The 19,495-nt window shown below is 36.8% G+C and overlaps 4 protein-coding genes and 2 non-coding genes across 6 annotated transcripts; 4 read left to right on the forward strand and 2 right to left on the reverse strand.

Moving 5' to 3' along the window:
• The first annotated feature begins 3,850 nt into the window (after positions 1-3,850).
• On the forward strand, positions 3,851-4,585 carry LOC149418792 (protein lethal(2)essential for life-like). Its single transcript, XM_089638662.1, has one exon. It carries the CDS (start codon positions 3,976-3,978, stop codon positions 4,537-4,539), a length of 564 nt encoding a protein of 187 aa, XP_089494788.1. The 5' UTR covers positions 3,851-3,975; the 3' UTR covers positions 4,540-4,585.
• A 2,936-nt stretch (positions 4,586-7,521) lies between these two features.
• On the forward strand, positions 7,522-9,343 carry LOC149418793 (heat shock protein 26-like). The gene is made up of 2 exons (XM_089638424.1): positions 7,522-7,599; positions 8,938-9,343. Exons 1-2 carry the CDS (start codon positions 7,522-7,524, stop codon positions 9,262-9,264), a joined length of 405 nt encoding a protein of 134 aa, XP_089494550.1. The 3' UTR covers positions 9,265-9,343.
• A 1,342-nt stretch (positions 9,344-10,685) lies between these two features.
• Positions 10,686-10,792, reverse strand: LOC149418794 (U6 spliceosomal RNA). Its single transcript, XR_016303082.1, has one exon. It is a non-coding gene; the product is annotated as a U6 spliceosomal RNA (small nuclear RNA).
• A 2,487-nt stretch (positions 10,793-13,279) lies between these two features.
• LOC149418795 (protein lethal(2)essential for life-like) lies at positions 13,280-14,210 on the forward strand. The gene has a single exon (XM_089638663.1). The coding sequence runs from the start codon at positions 13,399-13,401 to the stop codon at positions 13,960-13,962; it is 564 nt and encodes a 187-aa protein (XP_089494789.1). The 5' UTR covers positions 13,280-13,398; the 3' UTR covers positions 13,963-14,210.
• Positions 14,211-14,910: 700 nt separating this feature from the next.
• LOC149418796 (U6 spliceosomal RNA) lies at positions 14,911-15,017 on the forward strand. Its single transcript, XR_016303093.1, has one exon. It is a non-coding gene; the product is annotated as a U6 spliceosomal RNA (small nuclear RNA).
• Positions 15,018-17,207: 2,190 nt separating this feature from the next.
• Positions 17,208-18,047, reverse strand: LOC149418797 (protein lethal(2)essential for life-like). The gene has a single exon (XM_089638664.1). The coding sequence runs from the start codon at positions 17,900-17,902 to the stop codon at positions 17,339-17,341; it is 564 nt and encodes a 187-aa protein (XP_089494790.1). The 5' UTR covers positions 17,903-18,047; the 3' UTR covers positions 17,208-17,338.
• Positions 18,048-19,495: the final 1,448 nt, after the last annotated feature.

Below are 19,495 nucleotides of genomic sequence, written 5' to 3' on the forward strand. Positions count from 1 at the left end.
TTTGTGATATTTTGGTTGTAATAAATATTTGTACTTTATAAAAAAAAATTGTGTTTTAATTTATATTATATTGAAATCAGATATAGACAGTAATTTACACCTTATTTTGAAAGAAAAGTGTGCACAATTTCATCAAGACGTATCAAATTTCTACTTTAACCTCTTGTTTGCCGACGTATCCTTAAGTATACTATTAAAAATATCACTTATCTGAATATATATTTAACTAACTATTCTGAGGAAACTATTTATGGTAGATTACTAGTACTAGTACTAGGTATAACATATTTTAACATCCTTCCATTATATCTAAAAAATATTGAAGATATTCAGGAATTTAAAATAAAATTAAAAAATTACCTAAAACTACTATAAAAGTCCATATCTTACTTTTATTATTATTTCCTTCAAATCTTGAAACTGTATTATTGATAAATCTTGCCTATTTCTTACTTATCCCTTTGGTTTTGCAAATATATTATTTACTTACTTACATGATTTCATATAATTGAGCTAGGATTCACTCACCAAACACAAGAGCCTCGTCTCTTTATGGTGAGGAAAAGCTATTATTATTTACCTTTATAACACTGTATAATATGTATAATTGTATATTTATTGTAAAAAAAATACAAATATTAAATAAAATAAAATAAAAAAAGATTATATACTATTTTTATAAATATTTAAATATATTATCTGGTAAGTTACAAAAACATGATTTTGCAAAAAAACAACTGTTATTACGAGAATAGAATCAGATGGTGCTAGGTGAGCATTTAGCGCTGGTGATCAAGATGTTGAAGGGTGAGGAAAAGGGATGAGTGTGGTTTTTGTAAATATCATGTGTGCAAAATTTCATCGATCTCAGAATAAAACTAGATTAAATAAAAATTAGATTGCTGAAAAAAAAACTTATTTTTAAATAAAACTTTTGGTGGCAATCACGCACACACATGATATAAAATTGATGAAATTGAAACATGACGACATTACAGCGTTAATATACGCAATAAATGTCGTATTTGATACTATTGGTATGACAACTTCAGTTCCTGGGTAGGAATGGTTCTATCCTCAGTCAACAGTTTTTTTTTAATTTTTAAAAACATTTGAAAATAGACGTGTTATCTCACAGACTCAATAGCTTTTGACTATTAGATTGAGACAGCCAATCAACATTGCATATGCTTTTGTCTCTTTTACACTGCCCGTCATCATATTTGTCATTCTATTAAATTTTTAATTTGTATAGAGAAACCGTATTTCTGAATTTGATATTTGTGAAGGATGGTCAGACTTTTGCATCACGAATCACGTCCACTTACCATTTCTTGTGTTCTTTATTCCATGGTGGACGATGATATGGGAACATTGTTTTAAAAATTATTGGACATATTTGTGTTATAATATTATTTTATTACCAAATGCTTATTGAAAAGGCAGACGTTTGCATCATATTATAATAATAATGTGATGCAATTTTAAATATTTTTCGCATTTATAGTAAAATGTATTATTATTTACCATTGACAAATACAAAGATGTATTATGTTCACACTAATCGAACAAAATGTCCTGTTTCTAAATTGAAATTGAAGAAACGCACGAGAAAAGAACAGCCACAACAAATTTGTGTGAATGGATAAAATGGCTACAAATAACAACATACATAGCTAAATGAACAGAGAGCATTAGAAGCAGATAGCCATTCAAAGAATATGTGTACCAGCGAAACGGCTATATTATTATGAACGCCTCTCGTTTCTCTTGCCTCCTTGTGACGCCAACTGCGAGCTTAAAGAAGCCCACTCACGGGTGAGCGACGAGCATTTTTGTATCGACGTCATGCTCAGGATGCTCGTTGCGTACAAGCTCGCCCATCAGTGGGCCGCTTTTACCCACATTCTTGACCAACAAACGAGCGAGCAGAGTGATAGAATACAACGTACTGTCACTAGGTTGTACTTCATACTCTCATGTGTTTCTGCGTTCGCTGCCTCACATTATTTTATTCGAAAAGAGATTTTGCACAAAAACGGCGATATACTAATCATCCTAATATGCGAATGGAAAGAATCACTTTTTTTTTGGTTTGATTTGGTTTTTGCTTGAGAATAATTTGTGCACATCTCAAAAGCATAGGAAGGCATTTAAAAAAAAAAAATCCTGTAGCGACGTGGCTTGTGTGATTAAATCACCAGCTTGTCCACTGGACCAAGTTCAATGGAACCTCGCGCGTTGTCTCAGTAACCTATCATCATTTTTAAGGCGAAGCTTAATGCCAAATCACTATTTTGATTAATCTTTACAACGAATTGGTGTACATTATGAATACTAAAAAATATGCTTAAAATAAATTGAAGGTTTTCCTATCGCTTAGCTTGAGTAGAATACAAATAAAAAATTAATTACTCAAAAAAAATATACTTAAATGCAAACTACTAAAAAAAAAATTTTTTCAATAGAAATGTATGAACGCATAAAGGAAACAACTTTGTTGAAACAACGGTTGCCAGCTCCCATTTTATGAATTAGAGGATTTGATACGATTAAATAAAGGACATATGAAGAAAATAAAGGACATCAATATTTTTTAATAAAATGCTGTTATGGTATCAGTAGTTACATTTATTAATAAAAAAAACAATGTTAATCGAAGCCAAGTAAGTAGTACGACCATTGGTCATTTTGCATTTAAAGTAATAAATAAAGTTAAAACTTGGTATTACTTTTAAGAGCTTCTTCGTTTTCTATAATGAAATTGTTTGCATTTCATATTGAAGTTTGACTTTATTTGTAGTTCTGCTTTTACAGTATCAATATTTAACTTATTTCGGTTTTTGGTCCACGTATTCGTACACAAGGAAAAAATCCTTTCGGCTTGGGCATTAGAAACGGGGATGGAAAATACGTATTGTATTATTTTCAGCAGATTCTTGTTTTCATCCGTAGATTTGAGAATCTGAATCTAAATTTCAAGAACATTTTCACACTTCTTATCGTCTATAATTTTCGTCAGGAGAGGCTTTAATATACAGAACTCTTCATACAATGCATCAAGGTTAATATTAGGTATCTGTAGTTTTGATACCATGATGCACAAATCCTGGAACTTAATTTCTTTCGTCGCCCGCCGCCTCGCAGCACATCGCGCGAAATCACGCTGATTCATTTATTTTTTCCAAATTAAACAACAAAGTATTGTCCTCTATTGAAGATTTTAAATTAGAGGACCAGATTATTTTTTGGGTCTGAAATAGAGGACGTCCTTTAAAATAAAGGACGTCTGGCAACCCTAATTGTAGCTAAGATTATCTGTGACAGTTTCACTTTTTACAAAATAAATAAAAAACAGTTTTTTGCTTGAAATCGAACGTTTCTAGACTCCGTTTGTCAAGTGATTTTAATGCCTATTACCTACGATATAAGGTATACCAAGAATATACACATTTTTGGCTTGTAGTATAGTTATTTACTGATTCATTTCCGAGTAGGCTGAGATAATTCCAGAAGAATACTGCCATCTGTGTATCAGTAGAAAGGAATTTTCTAGAATAATAAAATAACGGTATTTATTTTTACAGAGCCTCAACAAGTCATCAATTAAATAGAGGTGGGATTGAATTGACAACAATTGTAATTATGCAGGATCACAAATAACATTGTGTTGAAAGTTTGTGTAGATTGATTCAATAATCGAACCATCGAGAAGCTGCGAGAATATTCGAGTTCCGTACCAGCGAAAGCGTCTAGAATGCTCTGGAAGGTTCCATATTTCAGTTCATAGATGGCACTGTCGTATATAAACGCCCCGCTCGCGGTTCGAAAATCATTCAGCTGCCCAGTTTCGAGCGATCAAGTTCTCTCTGAAAACGACAAGTTCAGCTTTCCAAACTTTAACTTGACATTCCATTAGTCTTTATTTTATATTAACCAAAGTTTCAAGTGAAATTTAAAATAAAAGTTGCAAAAATGGCGTTATTCATCCAAACAAATATGCCCGATCAACATTTTGGAGAAGTTCGGAACCTCGACGATCTAATCGTTTCCTTGTATGGAGTCCATCCATCAATGATGTCTCCAACCTGCAGAAGACACAAGCGAGTGGCCCCACAGTCAGCCCCCATCCCGAACCAGCCCGGTGTTGGATCCCAGATGTCGCTGGACCGCCACAACTTCCGGGTGTGTGTGGACGTGCAGCAGTTCCTTCCGGAGGAGATCAGCGTGAAGGCTGTTGGGAATGAGATCGTCGTGGAAGGGAAGCACGAGGAGAAGAAGGACGAGTACGGGTCCATCTCGCGCCACTTTGTAAGGAGATACGCTCTTCCCGAGGGCCACAGAAGCGAGGATGTGGTGTCCAGCCTGTCCCCCGAGGGTACACTGACCATCACGGCCCCCAGGAGGCAGGTGCCCACCGCAGAGGAGCGCGTCGTGCCCATCACCTACACAGGCAGCCCCCGCCAAGTCGCTGCAGCTGGGGGCCCCACTGACCAGACTCCTCCACAAGAACCACAACCAGACGCGACCTCAGCCTAATTAAAAGCATTTATTAGTTTTATAAGTATTATTATTTAAGATGTTATGTACCTAAGTTAATTTATTATTATTACATTTGTTTAACAAATTCTAAATAAATTATTTCGTATTCAGTCATGTATTTTATTTACTTGTTAATTTGTATACCCTTCTAATATTTTATTGCTGCAGCTAACTCCAGAACAGCACTTTTATTTCCTCCTTATATTGCATACCTCAGCACTTAGATAGATATTATACTGTATACCATAAATATACCACTCTCTGTATACTGTGACATACGTCATACGTCACGGGATTACGTAATCGTTACTTAGTTGTAGTAGTAATTACCCCTTTATATTTATTTACTGCAAAAAGGTACCATATTAATTTATTTTTGCTTTTCTATCATATATTTTTATAGAAATGTGTTCCATAGCCATCAGCTCTAGTAATGTTAAAAGGGCACCTTTGTACAACCTTCAGACACGAAGAAAACTTATGGAAGGTAATGAATGAGTGGATATAAATGAAAAACTGCTAGATGGTAATTAATACATCTTTAATTATTATAAAATAAAGTCGCTTTCCGCGTCTGTCTGTTTGTGCGCATAGTTCTTCTAAACTAGAGGTTCCCATACTTTTTTGCCCCGTAGACCACTTGCCAAATTTTTTTTTCCGTAGCCTGCCGAATATTTAATTTTCCTAAAACTATTAATGTCCCATGTGATAATCGTTTATTTTTTCCTAAAAAGATTCCCTTCCCTTGCCTGTCCAACAACCGGGTGGCGGTATAGTTCCTCTATATTTGCATTATGCAGACAAGGGCGCCCTTGTGAAGTATTACACCAAATGAAAATGAAGCAGGATAAGCAACGGGAATTTCTTTTTGTAGCTGACCCTACAGAACTGCCCCTTAAGTTCTTTGTCAGTGCTTATTCCGGTCATTTCTTCTTGTCACATGATTTCCGATTCTTCGACGTTCCATTTCTATAGTCAAAATGTCCACAAACTTAGTTTTTGAGTCTGTGTGAAGTACATTTAAATGTTGGTAAACGTTACCCTGGACGTTTTTCAAAAACAAGTTGGGAATCTAGGAAAATTCGCGGCTTCCGATGTGCAATGTTTTGCTTCAATATATTAATTCTGACGATATATATCTCTGTTTATATACCTCAAAAAACAACTTTAAAAAATATAAAAATACAAATATCAAATAAGTAATTTCTTAGTCTGTTATGTATTAGTATTACGTAAACTGTGTTATTTGTGTTAGGTGTATTGTGTCATTTACGGAATTCCTAAATGTTGACTTGAGGTAAATGGGGGTCGGCTCGTATGTACCCCCATTTGAATCATGTGGACCCCTAAATTTTTTTCTCGCTGACATGGACCCCCAGCAAGCCGATATCGACCCCTGGGGGTCGATATAGACCACTTTGGGAACCTCTGTTCTAAACTATGCAACGGAGTTTGGTAGTGTTATCACTATCTTTTAGAGAATTTCTTCCGGAAGGTTTATATATATAATACATGGATATTATATTTATTGAAAGTAGAGAAAAGTCGAGAAAAGCCTTGTAGACGTCAGCTGGTTAGATTATAAATATACCTATTATTGGAGATTAGAAGAGGACAATTCACCTTCATAAATTTATCAAACTTTATTTTTAAACATTTTCGATTTTTTTCCTTTTTCCATTTTCTATTTTCACTGGAATGGCAACTTGTGGTCTCATTAAAATTCCTTACATATTTTCCTATTTTGGTATAAGAATATGTATGTAGTACTTATTAATTCTGTTGTATTTGTTTAGTGCATCTGATTATCTAAATTCTAATTGAGTTCTGATCTTTTCTTCATTATTTGTGTAAAAATATATTTAAAAAAGTTGTTTTTCTTGTGTCCACTACTTAAAAATCTGAATACAGCATTTGGCTCCTCCGTATATATATTTTTTTCTATTAGGCTGAAACTCGGCAGATATTCTCGTAGTCGATGACAATGCATTATTTTAACTTTTGGTGGCAATCACGAACACACACGCCGACATATACGCATTTCTCTGAAATCTGATGACATCACAACAGTTAATATACGAAATAAATGTCAGTCCTACCCGATCGGTATTAGGCGAGTAGATTTGTCGACTCTAGTTACTGGGGAGGAAGGTTCGATCCCCAATCAAACCATTTCTTTTTTCAATTCTTGGTCACATTTCTGTTATAATATTGCTTTATTTCCATATGATGTTTATTAATCTAAAAGTTATGCTTATAAAATGGCGGATAATGTATAAATTTTTTTATATTATTCAATTTACTGACTCATTGTATTCGAGTAGGCCGCAAAAATTCTAGATTTCTGCCATATGTGTATCAGTAGAGAGGAATTTTCTAGAATAATCTATTATTTTATTTGAAAAAAGTTTTTTTACTACTTCCGACAATCAAATTAGAGTTTTGGAGGTGGAATTGAATTAATAACAAATGTAATTCTGTAAGATCCCACATAATATTGTGTCGAAAGTAGTAGTTTTATTCAACAATCGATCCATCGAGAAGCTACTAGATTATTCGAGTTCCGTACCAGCGAACGCTTTGGCGACTAGAATGCTCTGGAAGGTTCCATATTTCAATTCATAGATGGCACTGCCGTATATAAACAACCGGCTAACTGTTTGAACAACATTCAGCTGCCCAGTTTCGAGCGATCAAGTTCTCCCTGAAAACGGCGAGTTCAGCTTTATTTACAAAACATTCCATTAGTTTTTACTTCCTTCAGTTTTAAGTGAAATATAAAATAAAAGTAGCAAAATGGCATTATTTATCCAAACAAAGATGCCCGATCAGCACTTTGGACAAGTTCGGAACCTCGACGATCTAATCGTTTCCTTGTGTGGAGTCCATCCATCAATGATGTCTCCAACCTGCAGAAGACACAAGCGAGTGGCCCCACAGTGAGCCCCCGTCCCGAACCAGCCCGGTGTTGGATCCCAGATGTCACTGGACCGCCACAACTTCCAGGTGTGTGTGGACGTGCAGCAGTTCCTTCCGGAGGAGATCAGCGTGAAGGCTGTGGGCAGGGCCGCCGACAGCTAATCTGGGCCCCAAGTCTAGTAGACTATACCGGGCCCCCTCCCCACAACTTAGCGGGGGGGGGGGTGAGATAACAATTAATAAGTTCATGCTTACCTGCTACTGCTAGGAATACTACTTCATTAAATTTTCGTATACCATTATACCAATCATTCGAATTTGGCATAATTATTCAATGGAAATGTTTAAAAAGTTATGGTGAATACTCAAAATAAAATACTTGTGTTTCTTGTTTGTGTGTATTTACATATTCTTCGTTAATCAAGATATCTTGAGGCTAAATTAAATTATTATATTTGAAAGACAGAAAACAGGTAACAAAAATAAATAATCAATTTTCAAAACCAATGGAAAATAAATTAGGAGTACCGCAGTGATCGATCCTTGGACCCCTATTGTTCATACTCTATATTAATGACATGGTGAAAATATTTTCAAAATGCAAAGTACGACTATTTGCCGATGATACACTTATATACTTAATTGGAGATAACTATAAAGAACTAATAAATATTTTAAATAATAAACTAGATGATGTATCAAGATGGCTAAAAATAAATAAGCTTAAATTAAAAACAAAATGTATGGTGATTGGAAATAAGAAGACATTCAGTGAAAGCAAAATTAAAATTGATGGTGAAATTATTGAAAATGTTACTGAAATCAAATACTTAGGACTTATATTAGATTCCAAACTAAACTTTAATAGACATGCCGAATATACCCAAAAGAAAATTGGCAAAAAGATATCTTTTTTGGGAAGAATCCGGCCTAAAATTTCCAGAAAAATCGCCATCACCATTTACAATTCAATAGGCCACTTGCATGGATTTCATAACGACTTGGAAAAAATCGTGTGGATAGATCTTTTTACTAAGATTACGAAAATGTTAGTAAAATTTTGTAGAAATGTACATTTATTTTTATTTTTAAATAAATAAATCCATTATTTGGGCTCGTGTCGTCACTACATGAAAATGTCCCGTCTACTGAAAATGTTCCTATTAATTTTGTAAAATTCCACACTGATTTAATTTTTTTATATGGCATCACTTTGATTTCAGGCGAATTTTTGAATTCGTTCACTAGATTTATTGTTTGTTCTCTGCGAACTTTTCATTTGGTTTGAATTTTTGACAGATGTGAAGAGAACCCCGTACAATTTAGATGTCGGTACGTGTTTGGGCCTACGGAGCGTGCGGGCCTGGGCGCCCGGCCCACGTCCGTTCCTAGTGTCATTGGCATTTTTTAGTAAAATATCCGGGCCCCGTACCGGGCCCCCCTTAGGCCCGGGCCCCAAGTTTCGGACTTGGCTAACGTGCCCTCTCGGCGGCCCTGGCTGTGGGGAATGAGATCGTGGTGGAAGGGAAGCACGAGGAGAAGAAGGACGAGTACGGGTCCATCTCGCGCCACTTTGTAAGGAGATACGCCCTTCCCGAGGGCCACAGAAGCGAGGATGTGGTGTCCAGCCTGTCCCCCGAGGGTACCCTGACCATCACGGCCCCCAGGAGGCAGGTGCCCACCGCAGAGGAGCGCGTCGTGCCCATCACCTTCACAGGCAGCCCCCGCCAAGTCGCTGCAGCTGGAGGCCCCACTGACCATACTCCTCCACAAGAACCACAACCAGACGCGACCTCAGCCTAATTAAAAGCATTTATTAGTTTTACAAGTATTATTATTTAAGATGTCATGTACCTAAGTTAATTTATTATTATTACATTAGTTTAACAAATTCTAAATAAATTATTTCGTATTCAGTCATGTATTTTATTTACTTGTTAATTTGTATACCCTTCTAATATTTTATTGTTACCGGATCAACACTTTCGAGTACACACAAAGCTTTATTTCCTCGCCCGTATATTGTATATTGTATGCCCCAAGAGATACAATACCATACGGGAGTACAGTAATCACAAGTAACTTAGTTGTAGTAATTACCCCTTGATATTACTTACTGCAATTACCTAAGTACCATACAAGGTGTCCGGAGGTAATTGAAGGTTTGAAAAAAAAGTATTTAATTTGGTATTTTAGCTGTAAACGTAATCTATAATTTTATATGAAGCAGACCCCTTAGTCGTTCCTCTTAATTGGGTCAATGGTGAATTTCATATTATGATTTATACAGGTGTCTGGGGGTAAAGTGCACTACCTTCTGGGGGTGATTCTACATGATTTTAGAAGTAGAAAAGATAAATACCTTTTTTAGATTATTTATTGAATACAAGGTAGTCAGTCAGGTATGAAAAGTAGGATACAAATTATTTATTGAATACAGGGTAGTTAGGTATGAGAAGTAAGATACAAATTATTTATTTAAATTACACGCCGGACCGCGCGCCGAATCTTATTTTTACATGACTTCGGCACTTATGTCGGCATTGTCTCGTCTTAATGTTAAACGCGACGCTAGTTATATTCTACATATTCATAGATGGCGTAATTAATTAATTGGATCAAAATTCGCTTTTTGCAAGGTATTGATTTACAGTATTAAGACAAATTATATCTTTGCGCCCGCATATACGCAATATGAATATGAATAAATAGTTTTGTCTATATAAAAACTCAATTCTATCGAGAAAGGCATGCAAATACTTTATTGGATTGAATAATCGGTACAATATTGTATTTGTATGCCTTTCTCGAAATAATTGAGTTTTTAAACGAACAAAACTATTGATTCATATTCATATTGCGTATATACGGGCGCAAACAAATGATTTTTCTTAATATTGTAAAGAAATACTTTGCAAAAGCGTATTTTAATAAAATTATTTAATTAACGCCATCTATGAACACGTAGAATATAACAAGCGTTGCGTTTAACCTTAAAAAGTCTCTCCACACAGCGCAGCGTCCCTAAGATGAAAATGTTGATCTCTGTGAAATGAATGTAAAAAAACATAGGATCCCAAAAGGTAATAATTATACGAATTAATTTTTAGAACTACGGATCTATTGAATATCATTATGTAAGGGATGACTTATTATATCCAAAAAAGTACTATTCAATATGTAATATGGTACGTAAGTAGTAAGTTGCAGAGTAAAAAACGCCAAAAAATGTGGAACGCTTCACGATTTTGCGTGTCATCCTTGCGCAGGGGCCATGCTAATCTTCTCTGTATCGTTCCAATTTTAGTATATGTACTGCCGAAGCGAGTACACTGAATGAGGAAAAAATGTTGTATATATTATATGTCTGCAGAATACAAGTACAAGCGGGCACTAAAAGATCCTAATTGAGTCCCTGTGGTTCATGTATTAGCTAAAATGATTGTTGGTTTTGTCAACAGATGTCAGTAATGTTTTCTGGGTTCCATCACAAAAAATAAAATATAACAAATTTTTTATGATTGTGTTTGAACTAGCTTCAGGGCACATTCTTATGCGATTATTATTATTATATTTTTTAATTGCCGGCAACCCGAGCGTTTATTTCAATAACATGATCAACATTACAAATATGAAAGTAACCCGCCTCACTAGAAGATTTCTGTTCTGAGGCGGGTACGAGTATTATACAAAATCCATTTTCTACACATAACGCTGGAACCTCAAGGGAGCTATATTAGGTGTTATGTATTATCAGCGCCTTGTCTCCTTGACTCTTGGCGGCTTGGCAAGTTGGCGCCAGGAGCGGAGTGCTCCAAATGCGCCTGCAAAGGTCCGACCCTGACGCAGGAGCGCTCTGAGGAAAATAATTTGCCTCAGCTCAGGATCTAGGGGGTGCCGTTCGGAGCGTATTATAATGAGAAGAACGAGTGAAAAAGAAGGAGGGAGGAAACACGGAGTTCGGAAAATCGTTCCGCAGAAGTTTGATTACAGTGATAACCTATTTACAGGCCTCTAATGGTTTTGACAATAGGTTCGCCCTGGGGCGAGTAATTTTTTGGCGCCCCTTGTCAAAACCAGTAGACGCCTGGGCCCTAGGTAGATGATCACCATAATCAATAATATTCGGATGATTTGTGTTTTTGTGTAGTGCCGTTTTTATGAAAAATTATCTCAAGGGCGAAGTGTCAGGACTGTTAGGTTTTATCATTGGTAATTCGGCGCCCGGAGCGGACTGCTCCAATACCGCCCGCATATGGCCGGTCCTATTCATACTTGACGCATATATTCTAAAGATAGCAATCCGTTTGGGACCGCCAGTTTCTGAAGTCTTTCGGGGCACTAAGTTGCTCTTGCGATTTGTACAGGGAGTTTCTGCGGACCCTGTATAACGCTCAGCTTCTGGGAGACTAACTTGGTCTGAGCTTTTTTATATGTGAATACCACACAAGACTGACACTACTATGGCATTCCTAATTAGGGTATGTTGTGAGACTGAAGGTAGCGGTCAGGGAGGGGGGGAGGAGATGGGAAAGAGGAAGGTGGAGACGTACCTGGCTATTCGATCTGGTCACCAAACACGGCTAAAGTCATTTAATTTATTTCAATTCAAATTATGAATGGTGGTCTTACTGATAGTATCTTCCACCTGGAACCTGCCGCAACATACCTATTATTTTTAAAGAATAAATAAAATTTGTTATTATTTTGAATGCATTAAAATTACTGTGAAATAACACAAATTAAACAAATAAAAATTATTTGCGCACGCCGACATTTGAACCCGCGACCTCTGGATGCCGTGAGCTGGTCACTTAGGACGGGATGTTTAACAGAATTTTAACAATTCTTCAAAGTTCTGTTACTATCCTAGTACTGTAAAACAACCGGCCCATGACAAAATAAAAACAGAACTTAAATTTTAACTATGAAAATGATGAATTGTTCAGTTTATGTGAAATGACCCGTCCTTAGTTACACCAAGGAACTTGCATTAATGGAATGCATGTTGGAAAGAGGTAGATTGTTATTTAAATCCCTTTTAGACGTAATCAGACATGATTGGGTCTTTGAATAGGTTAGGTTAAGTTCTTACCGCGAAACTATCATATAAGAAAACGCATGGTAAATTTCGGAACAACCTCTGGGATTGATTTTTGTAACAAATTTATATTCATATATATTATAATAACTTTTGAAATGGGACATGTACCTACCTAGAAAATTTTATAATAAAATTAATTATTCTGCAATTATTTTTAAAAGCTGCAAGAATAAATAAATATTTAAAACAAACTTGTTTTATTCTATTATTATAATTATGTATATCTATAGAGTGTTTGCTACGCGTGAAAATTTATAAATAGTTACAATTTGCATCGATTCATGTATACACACATCATGCATTGCGTTGAAGTAAACTGATAAAATTCTATGATGCAATTATTATCTTTGCTGCACTTTCTTCATAATACGAAATAGACCGAGATGCTTCTAGAAAACTACCACCATCTGTGGATCAGTAGAAAGGAAACTTCTAGAAAATGAGATAAAAACGACAATTTAACAAATTTTGAACAGAGGATTTAAAATTTATAAGTAAAATATATCGAAATTCGTTTCAGTAAATAACCCTTCATTTTGATTGGGAGTAAACCTTGATTCCGTCCAATTATCGTGATGATTCGAGAATATTCGTGATTCACAGCAGAATCAAAGGTATTGTTCTCGAAGGTTCTGTATTTCGATTCATAGATGGCACTGCCGTATAAAACTGGCCCTGCTCGCCGTTCGTGAATCATTCGACCGCAAAGTTTCAAGCGACCAAATTCTCTCTGAAAGCGAGTTCGGCTATCAAAGCTTTATCGTGTTATTTTGTCGAAGTTCGCATCATTTTAACCGAAGTTTCGAGAGGAATATAAATATAAAGTTGTAGAAATGGCCCTATTCATCCAATCGGAGATGCCCAATAAGCATTTTGGACAAATTATGGACCTCGACGATCTAATCTCTTCCTTGTATGGACTCCATCCATCAATGTTGTCTCCAACCTGCAGAGCAAACAGACGTGTGGCCCCACAGTCAGCCCCCATCCCGAGCCAGCCTGGTGTTGGATCCCAGATGTCGCTGGACCGCCACAACTTCCGGGTGTGTGTGGACGTGCAGCAGTTCCTTCCGGAGGAGATCAGCGTGAAGGCTGTGGGGAATGAGATCGTGGTGGAAGGGAAGCACGAGGAGAAGAAAGACGAGTACGGGTCCATCTCGCGTCACTTTGTGAGGAGATACGTCCTTCCAGAGGGCCACAGAGGCGAGGATGTGGTGTCCAGCCTGTCCCCCGAGGGTACACTGACCATCACGGCCCCCAGGAGGCAGGTGCCCACCGCAGAGGAGCGCGTCGTGCCCATCACCTTCACAGGCAGTCCCCGCCCAGTGGCCACAGCTGTTGGCCTCACTGACCAGACTACTCCACAAGAATCACAACCGGACGGGACCGCAGCCTAAATTAGCATTTAATATTATTTGCTATCCCGCAGTGCTTCGCTATTGCTAATGTGTTTCTCAGCCGTGTCCGAATTCTTCCACCATTCACTGCTGTATAATGTTACTGCATTACATCGACTCTTCCTCGGGCGTTCCCGAATTCTTCTACCATTCAAACCACTCTCTAAAAACTCCTGGCAAGAACAAACTTACGGAGATTTAAGGTTTTGAACAGACGAACATTGAATTTTTTATTTATTTAGGTTAGTTAGTGCATTTTATCATTTAAGATATATTTAAGTTTATAGTTTTGATAAGTAGTTTTCAAATTCTAAATAAATTATTTCCAATTCACACAAGTATTTCATTTCATTTACTGTTTATTTTATCCTCTCTACAAAATCATCAACAAAAATCTGTAATCTAGAATGTTTTAGGTAAGCAGGTAATAGTCCAAGCGATGATCGTAAAAATCCCATCCCATAGGCCACATGAACCAAATTAGTACTGGGCTTTAAGGTTAAACGCAACGCTCGTTGTATTCTACGTGTTCACAGATGGCGTTAATTAATTAATTTTGTTTAAATACGCTTTTGCAAGGTATTGCTTTACAGTATTAAGACAAATTATTTGTTTGCGCCCTCATATACGCAATATGAATATGAATAAATAGTTTTTTCCATATAAAAACTCAATTCTATCGAGAAAGGCATACAAATACAATATTGGATTGAATCATCGGTAAAATATTGTATTTGTGTGCCTTTCTCGAAAGAATTAAGTCTTTAAACGAACAAAACTATTGATTCATTACTACTGCGAGTGTATTGGTTAAAACATTTCTGACATCTATCGTCGGAACCGATAACTATTTTAGTCAGTAAATGAACCAAAGCGTGTTCTTTAGTGCGCGCTTGTGCTTGTTTTCTGCAAACATCGAATATATACAACATTTTTTCAATTCCGAGTGTACTCGCTTCGGCAGTACATATACTAAAATTGGAACGATACAGAGAAGATTAGCATGGCCCCTGCGCAAGGATGACACGCAAAATCGTGAAGCGTTCCACATTTTTTGGCGTTTTTTACTCTGACAACTGAAATATTTTTACGATGCATATCATCAGAGGCTTATTATGAATTAATTCAGTGAAGATACGTTGCCCAGACCCTTTAGGTCATATAGCTACTCCATTCTAAACACACATTCTTTCAACGGCTATACTTTTTATAAGCGGTGCTACATTTTGTTCGATTAGTATGAATATAACGTGTCTTGTATTTTTATAATGTCATTGGAAGCATAATATGTGGTAATTTTTCAAGTTTACTAACATTGGAAAGGTGAATTTCTTCTTTAGAAAGGCAATGATCCTGAGACAAATATTTTATTTCTAACTAGCTGTACCCAGAGGCGGATTTGCAGTCTTGGCCGCCCTAGGCCCCAGACCATGTAGCCGCCCCTTTCTCAGTACCCATCATATTGACCAGGAGTATCCAAACTTTTCAGTAAGTTCCTAGGGTCAAAACCGTTTTAATTTTCCTGTCATTATCATTCATGGTTCATGGGGTGAGATTTGTCCAGGTCTTGGCGGCGGATACGTCTGCCCACCTGCTGCGTGGCGGGCCGGATCGAGAGAGACTGGGTGAGGGAGGCCTTTTGACCTTTCCAGTCGGACTATCTTGACCCATCGACTTGCACCGCAGTTGGAGGGATGTATTCATACATATGTCACTCCTGGACACACTAATCCCCAGATTCCTACCCACCCCTCATACATTTTCCTTTTCAGAACTTCCTATCCTTCCCTTCCTTAAAAAGACCCTCCACACAGCATCACCTAAGATGACATAGGTCGTGAGGGAAAATATTTTCCTCAAAGCCTCCTGTGTGGAATTAATGTAAAAAAATACGCTTGCTAAATTCGCTAGTTCAATTACTGTATAATTGTCGATTGTCGTGCGCTGTGTGGTGTGTGAACACGCTCTTGCATATCGCTATTTCGTACGTAGAATATTTAGGTACTTAGGAAGTAATTTCTTGTTATCATCTGTGACTTTTATGTCACGATTGGCCGCCCCTAATATCTGGCCGCCCTAGGCCCGGGCCTACATAGGCCTAAGGGCAAATCCGCCTCTGGCTGTACCGTTGTGCAGATAGAGAAACAATATCGCGTTTTGCTTTTACATCGTTTTTTATCTATCACAAGTGAGATCTATATAATATAGGTATATAAAAACACACGCGTGTTTGAATGCAAAGTTGTGTCGAAATTTCAAAGCAATCGGTGAAAAACTTTTGGAGATTTAAGATTTTGAAAAAACGAACATTTATTTATATTTATATAGATTTATAAAATCCCGTGATTTTTCATTTCATAATATTGTAAGATTATGCTGAAAGCATTGATTGAAAAAAATTCCTGCTGTTCTGCGCTAGTGAAAAATCACGGGTTATTTAATTGGTGAACCTGAAAGTATTTATAAAAAAAATATTTGCATCGATAATTCATGTTAATTAATAAAATCATGTCAAACATTAAAAAAAATGCAATTCGAGCAAATAGAAAAGACAGAAAAAGATTCAGTCTTAGGAATTGAACCCGGGACCTCTTCATTGCCGGGGATGTTTTTTGGGCAAGGAAGAGGTCATGGGTTCAATCACTAGATGAGGTTGAATCATTTACTGTCTTTTCCGTTTCATATCTTTCATTTGAGAGTCGTTAATTTAATATTAACTTCAATGATTAAATATTACAATTTGAGTATTTACCCATTAAGTTGTTCGACCATAAAAAAAGTATAATATTAATTTGGTACGTATAAATATTTAAGTTAGGGAGTTAGGATTTGATAACCAAACTTTTGCAATGTATTAGTTTTTACAGAGTTTTTGCAAAAATAAAATAATCTCGGTCTTGGCACATATCCTCTTGCTTCAATCACATTCATACATCCTCTCATTAATTACTTTCTTATCTTATCGTTATTCTCTCGTCATGATCCGAGTATTTGGTTAACTTGATCGTGCTATGTCCTTGCTTCTTCTACTGTTAACATTCGCATCATATATTTATACTTTCCTTACAATCCTTCTTCGTCCATCTGCTCTAGATACCCAAACCATCTAAGTGTCCCTAATGTACTTATAGTACGACTCACCTCTATCGTATACCAACATGATAAATCGCAAAGGTAAATAATTAATAAAAACTATCACTTACAAAATGAGATCATTTTATTTAAAATTTTAAAAGCTACCTACTTATAGTACTTTACATTTATAGAACATCAGAATAATACTCGTTTATTAAAACTAATAACAAATGCTTGTAATAATTGCCCTTGAGGTGATTTCTCACGAAAACGGCGCTATATAAATTAGCGAAATATTAATTTAGGCTGCAGCCTCGTCTGGTAATGGTTCTTGTGGAGGAGTCTGGCAAGTTGGGCCCCCAGCTGCAGCGACTTGGCGGGGGCTACCCGTAAAGGTGATGGGCACGACGCGCTCCTCTGCGGCGAGCACCTGCCTCCTGGGGGCCGTGATGGTCAGGGTGCCCTCGGGGGACAGGCTGGACACCACATCCTCGCTCCTGTGGCCCTCAGGAAGGGCGTATCTTCTCACAAAGTGGCGAGAGATGGACCCGTACTCGTCCTTCTTCTCCTCGTGCTTCCCTTCCACAACGATCTCATTCCCCACAGCCTTCACGCTGATCTCCTCCGGAAGAAACTGCTGCACGTCCACACACACCTGGAAGTTGTGGCGGTCTAGTGACATCTGGGATCCAACACCGGGCTGGTTTGGGATGGGGGCTGACTGTGGGGCCACACGCTTGTGTTTTCTGCAGCTTGGAGACATCATTGATGGATGGACTCCACACAAGGAAAGGATTAGATCGTCGAAGTTCCGAACTTGTCCAAAATGTTGATCGGGCATCTTTGATTGGATGAACAGCGCCATTTCTGTATCTTTTATATTATTCCTCTTGAAACGATGGTGAAAACCGTCTGCAGACTTCAATAGAATATTAAGAATTCGTCAAATACTGTTTTGAAAGCTCAAAAGTTGTTTCCAGTTTCAGTAATATCAGAGGACTCGATCGCTCGAAACTAAACAGCGGAATGATTTTAAAACCACGAGCGGTTCATTTATATACGGTAGTGCCATCTGTGATCCGAAGTACGGAACCTTCCAGAACGATATTCTAGATTAGAAAATTGGAGCGAAACTTGACTGGTGTAAGAGAACTCGAATATTCTCGAAATTCTAGAACCATCTGGTGACGGGTGGTTGAAAGAATGACGTATAGAGTGTCCATAAACGAATGTCCCAGTTTGGATTTTCAACCTTGTTTTTGGTTTTAAAACTAACTTTCAAATTATTTGACCAGATTTTTCGTTTCCCAAAAGATTTTAATTTATATTCATTTTTCTCAATAAATAGATATTGATAAAAATACCCGAATATTGTCGTAACGTAAGAGTGACTCATATTATCAATGAAAGCTTCTCTTTCCTAATATATATATGTAGATTAAGTTTTTATATATATATATATATATATCGTTTTGGACTCGATTACGACTTATATATATAAAAACTAAAACTTTTTATATATTTACAAAAAACTAAAACTCAGAAACGAGTCCCGGTAGGATCAAGGGAGTTATATGGTGTGGTATTCCTCTATCCCCATCCATTAAGAAGGTTCCCGTTTTTACTTGAAAGGCGTGCTTTTGAAGATATAAGGGCTGGAAGTTTCGCCCTCTAGAAATTTCTAGAACAGTCCAGAACATTCGAGAGTATTCGAGATCATTCCACAACATTCTAGAACATTCCGGAACATTCTGGAATGTTGTGGAATGTTCGGGAATAGTCTGAAACGTTCGCGAACACTCCGGTACATCCCAGATCATGACGAACTAAAAACGGGATTACAGCCGTTGCCTGATAAACTTTTAGTAAATTCGTAATCGTGACAATACATTGTTATCTCTAAATAGTATAAAACAAATTCACTATCCGCGTCTGTCTGTTTGTGCGCTTAGTTCTTCTAAACTATGTAACGTAGTTTGAAAGGGTTTTCAATATCATTTATAGAATTTCTTCCGGAATGTTTATATATATAATACATGGATGTTATATTTATTGAAAGTAGAGAAAATTCGAGTAACGCCGGGTACACGTCAGCTAGTGAATTTATAATAATGAAAGTTAAAACAGGACTTCGCTACGCTCAATCAATTAAAATTTACCTGAACCAAATCATCTGGATAGTGCACACATAATAATAATATAATATACGCTTTTTAACCGTTTGAGTGCCAAAAAAATTCATACAGTTGCTTTTAAAATGCCACCAAAAAAACATTATTTTTTATGAAACTATATATTTTTTTAAAACCCCATAAATTCTTTGAATTTTCAAGGATTTCGATGATTTTTTCGGTGTTTTATTAAAGAATATTGGTTTAGAATCACGCGGAGGAGGATCCCGAAGTCCAGGCGTTTCGAAAAAATGAGAATTTTACGTACCTACGTACGCGCGAATCAG

Source organism: Hesperophylax consimilis, chromosome 13 (genome assembly GCF_061612785.1).
Source record: "Hesperophylax consimilis isolate HC1 chromosome 13, BYU_Hcon_1.0, whole genome shotgun sequence".
Classification (NCBI taxonomy): Eukaryota; Metazoa; Arthropoda; class Insecta; order Trichoptera; family Limnephilidae; genus Hesperophylax; species Hesperophylax consimilis.

What these genes read in the sequence shown, in the direction of transcription:
- LOC149418792 (XM_089638662.1), top strand. Translation starts at nt 3,976, where the DNA reads ATGGCGTTATTCATCCAAACAAATATGCCCGATCAACATTTTGGAGAA.
- LOC149418793 (XM_089638424.1), top strand. Translation starts at nt 7,522, where the DNA reads ATGTCACTGGACCGCCACAACTTCCAGGTGTGTGTGGACGTGCAGCAG. An exon ending in AGGAGATCAGCGTGAAGGCT is followed by an intron (nt 7,600 to 8,937) that starts GTGGGCAGGGCC and finishes GGACTTGGCTAA; the next exon opens with CGTGCCCTCTCGGCGGCCCT.
- LOC149418795 (XM_089638663.1), top strand. Translation starts at nt 13,399, where the DNA reads ATGGCCCTATTCATCCAATCGGAGATGCCCAATAAGCATTTTGGACAA.
- LOC149418797 (XM_089638664.1), bottom strand. Translation starts at nt 17,902, where the DNA reads ATGGCGCTGTTCATCCAATCAAAGATGCCCGATCAACATTTTGGACAA.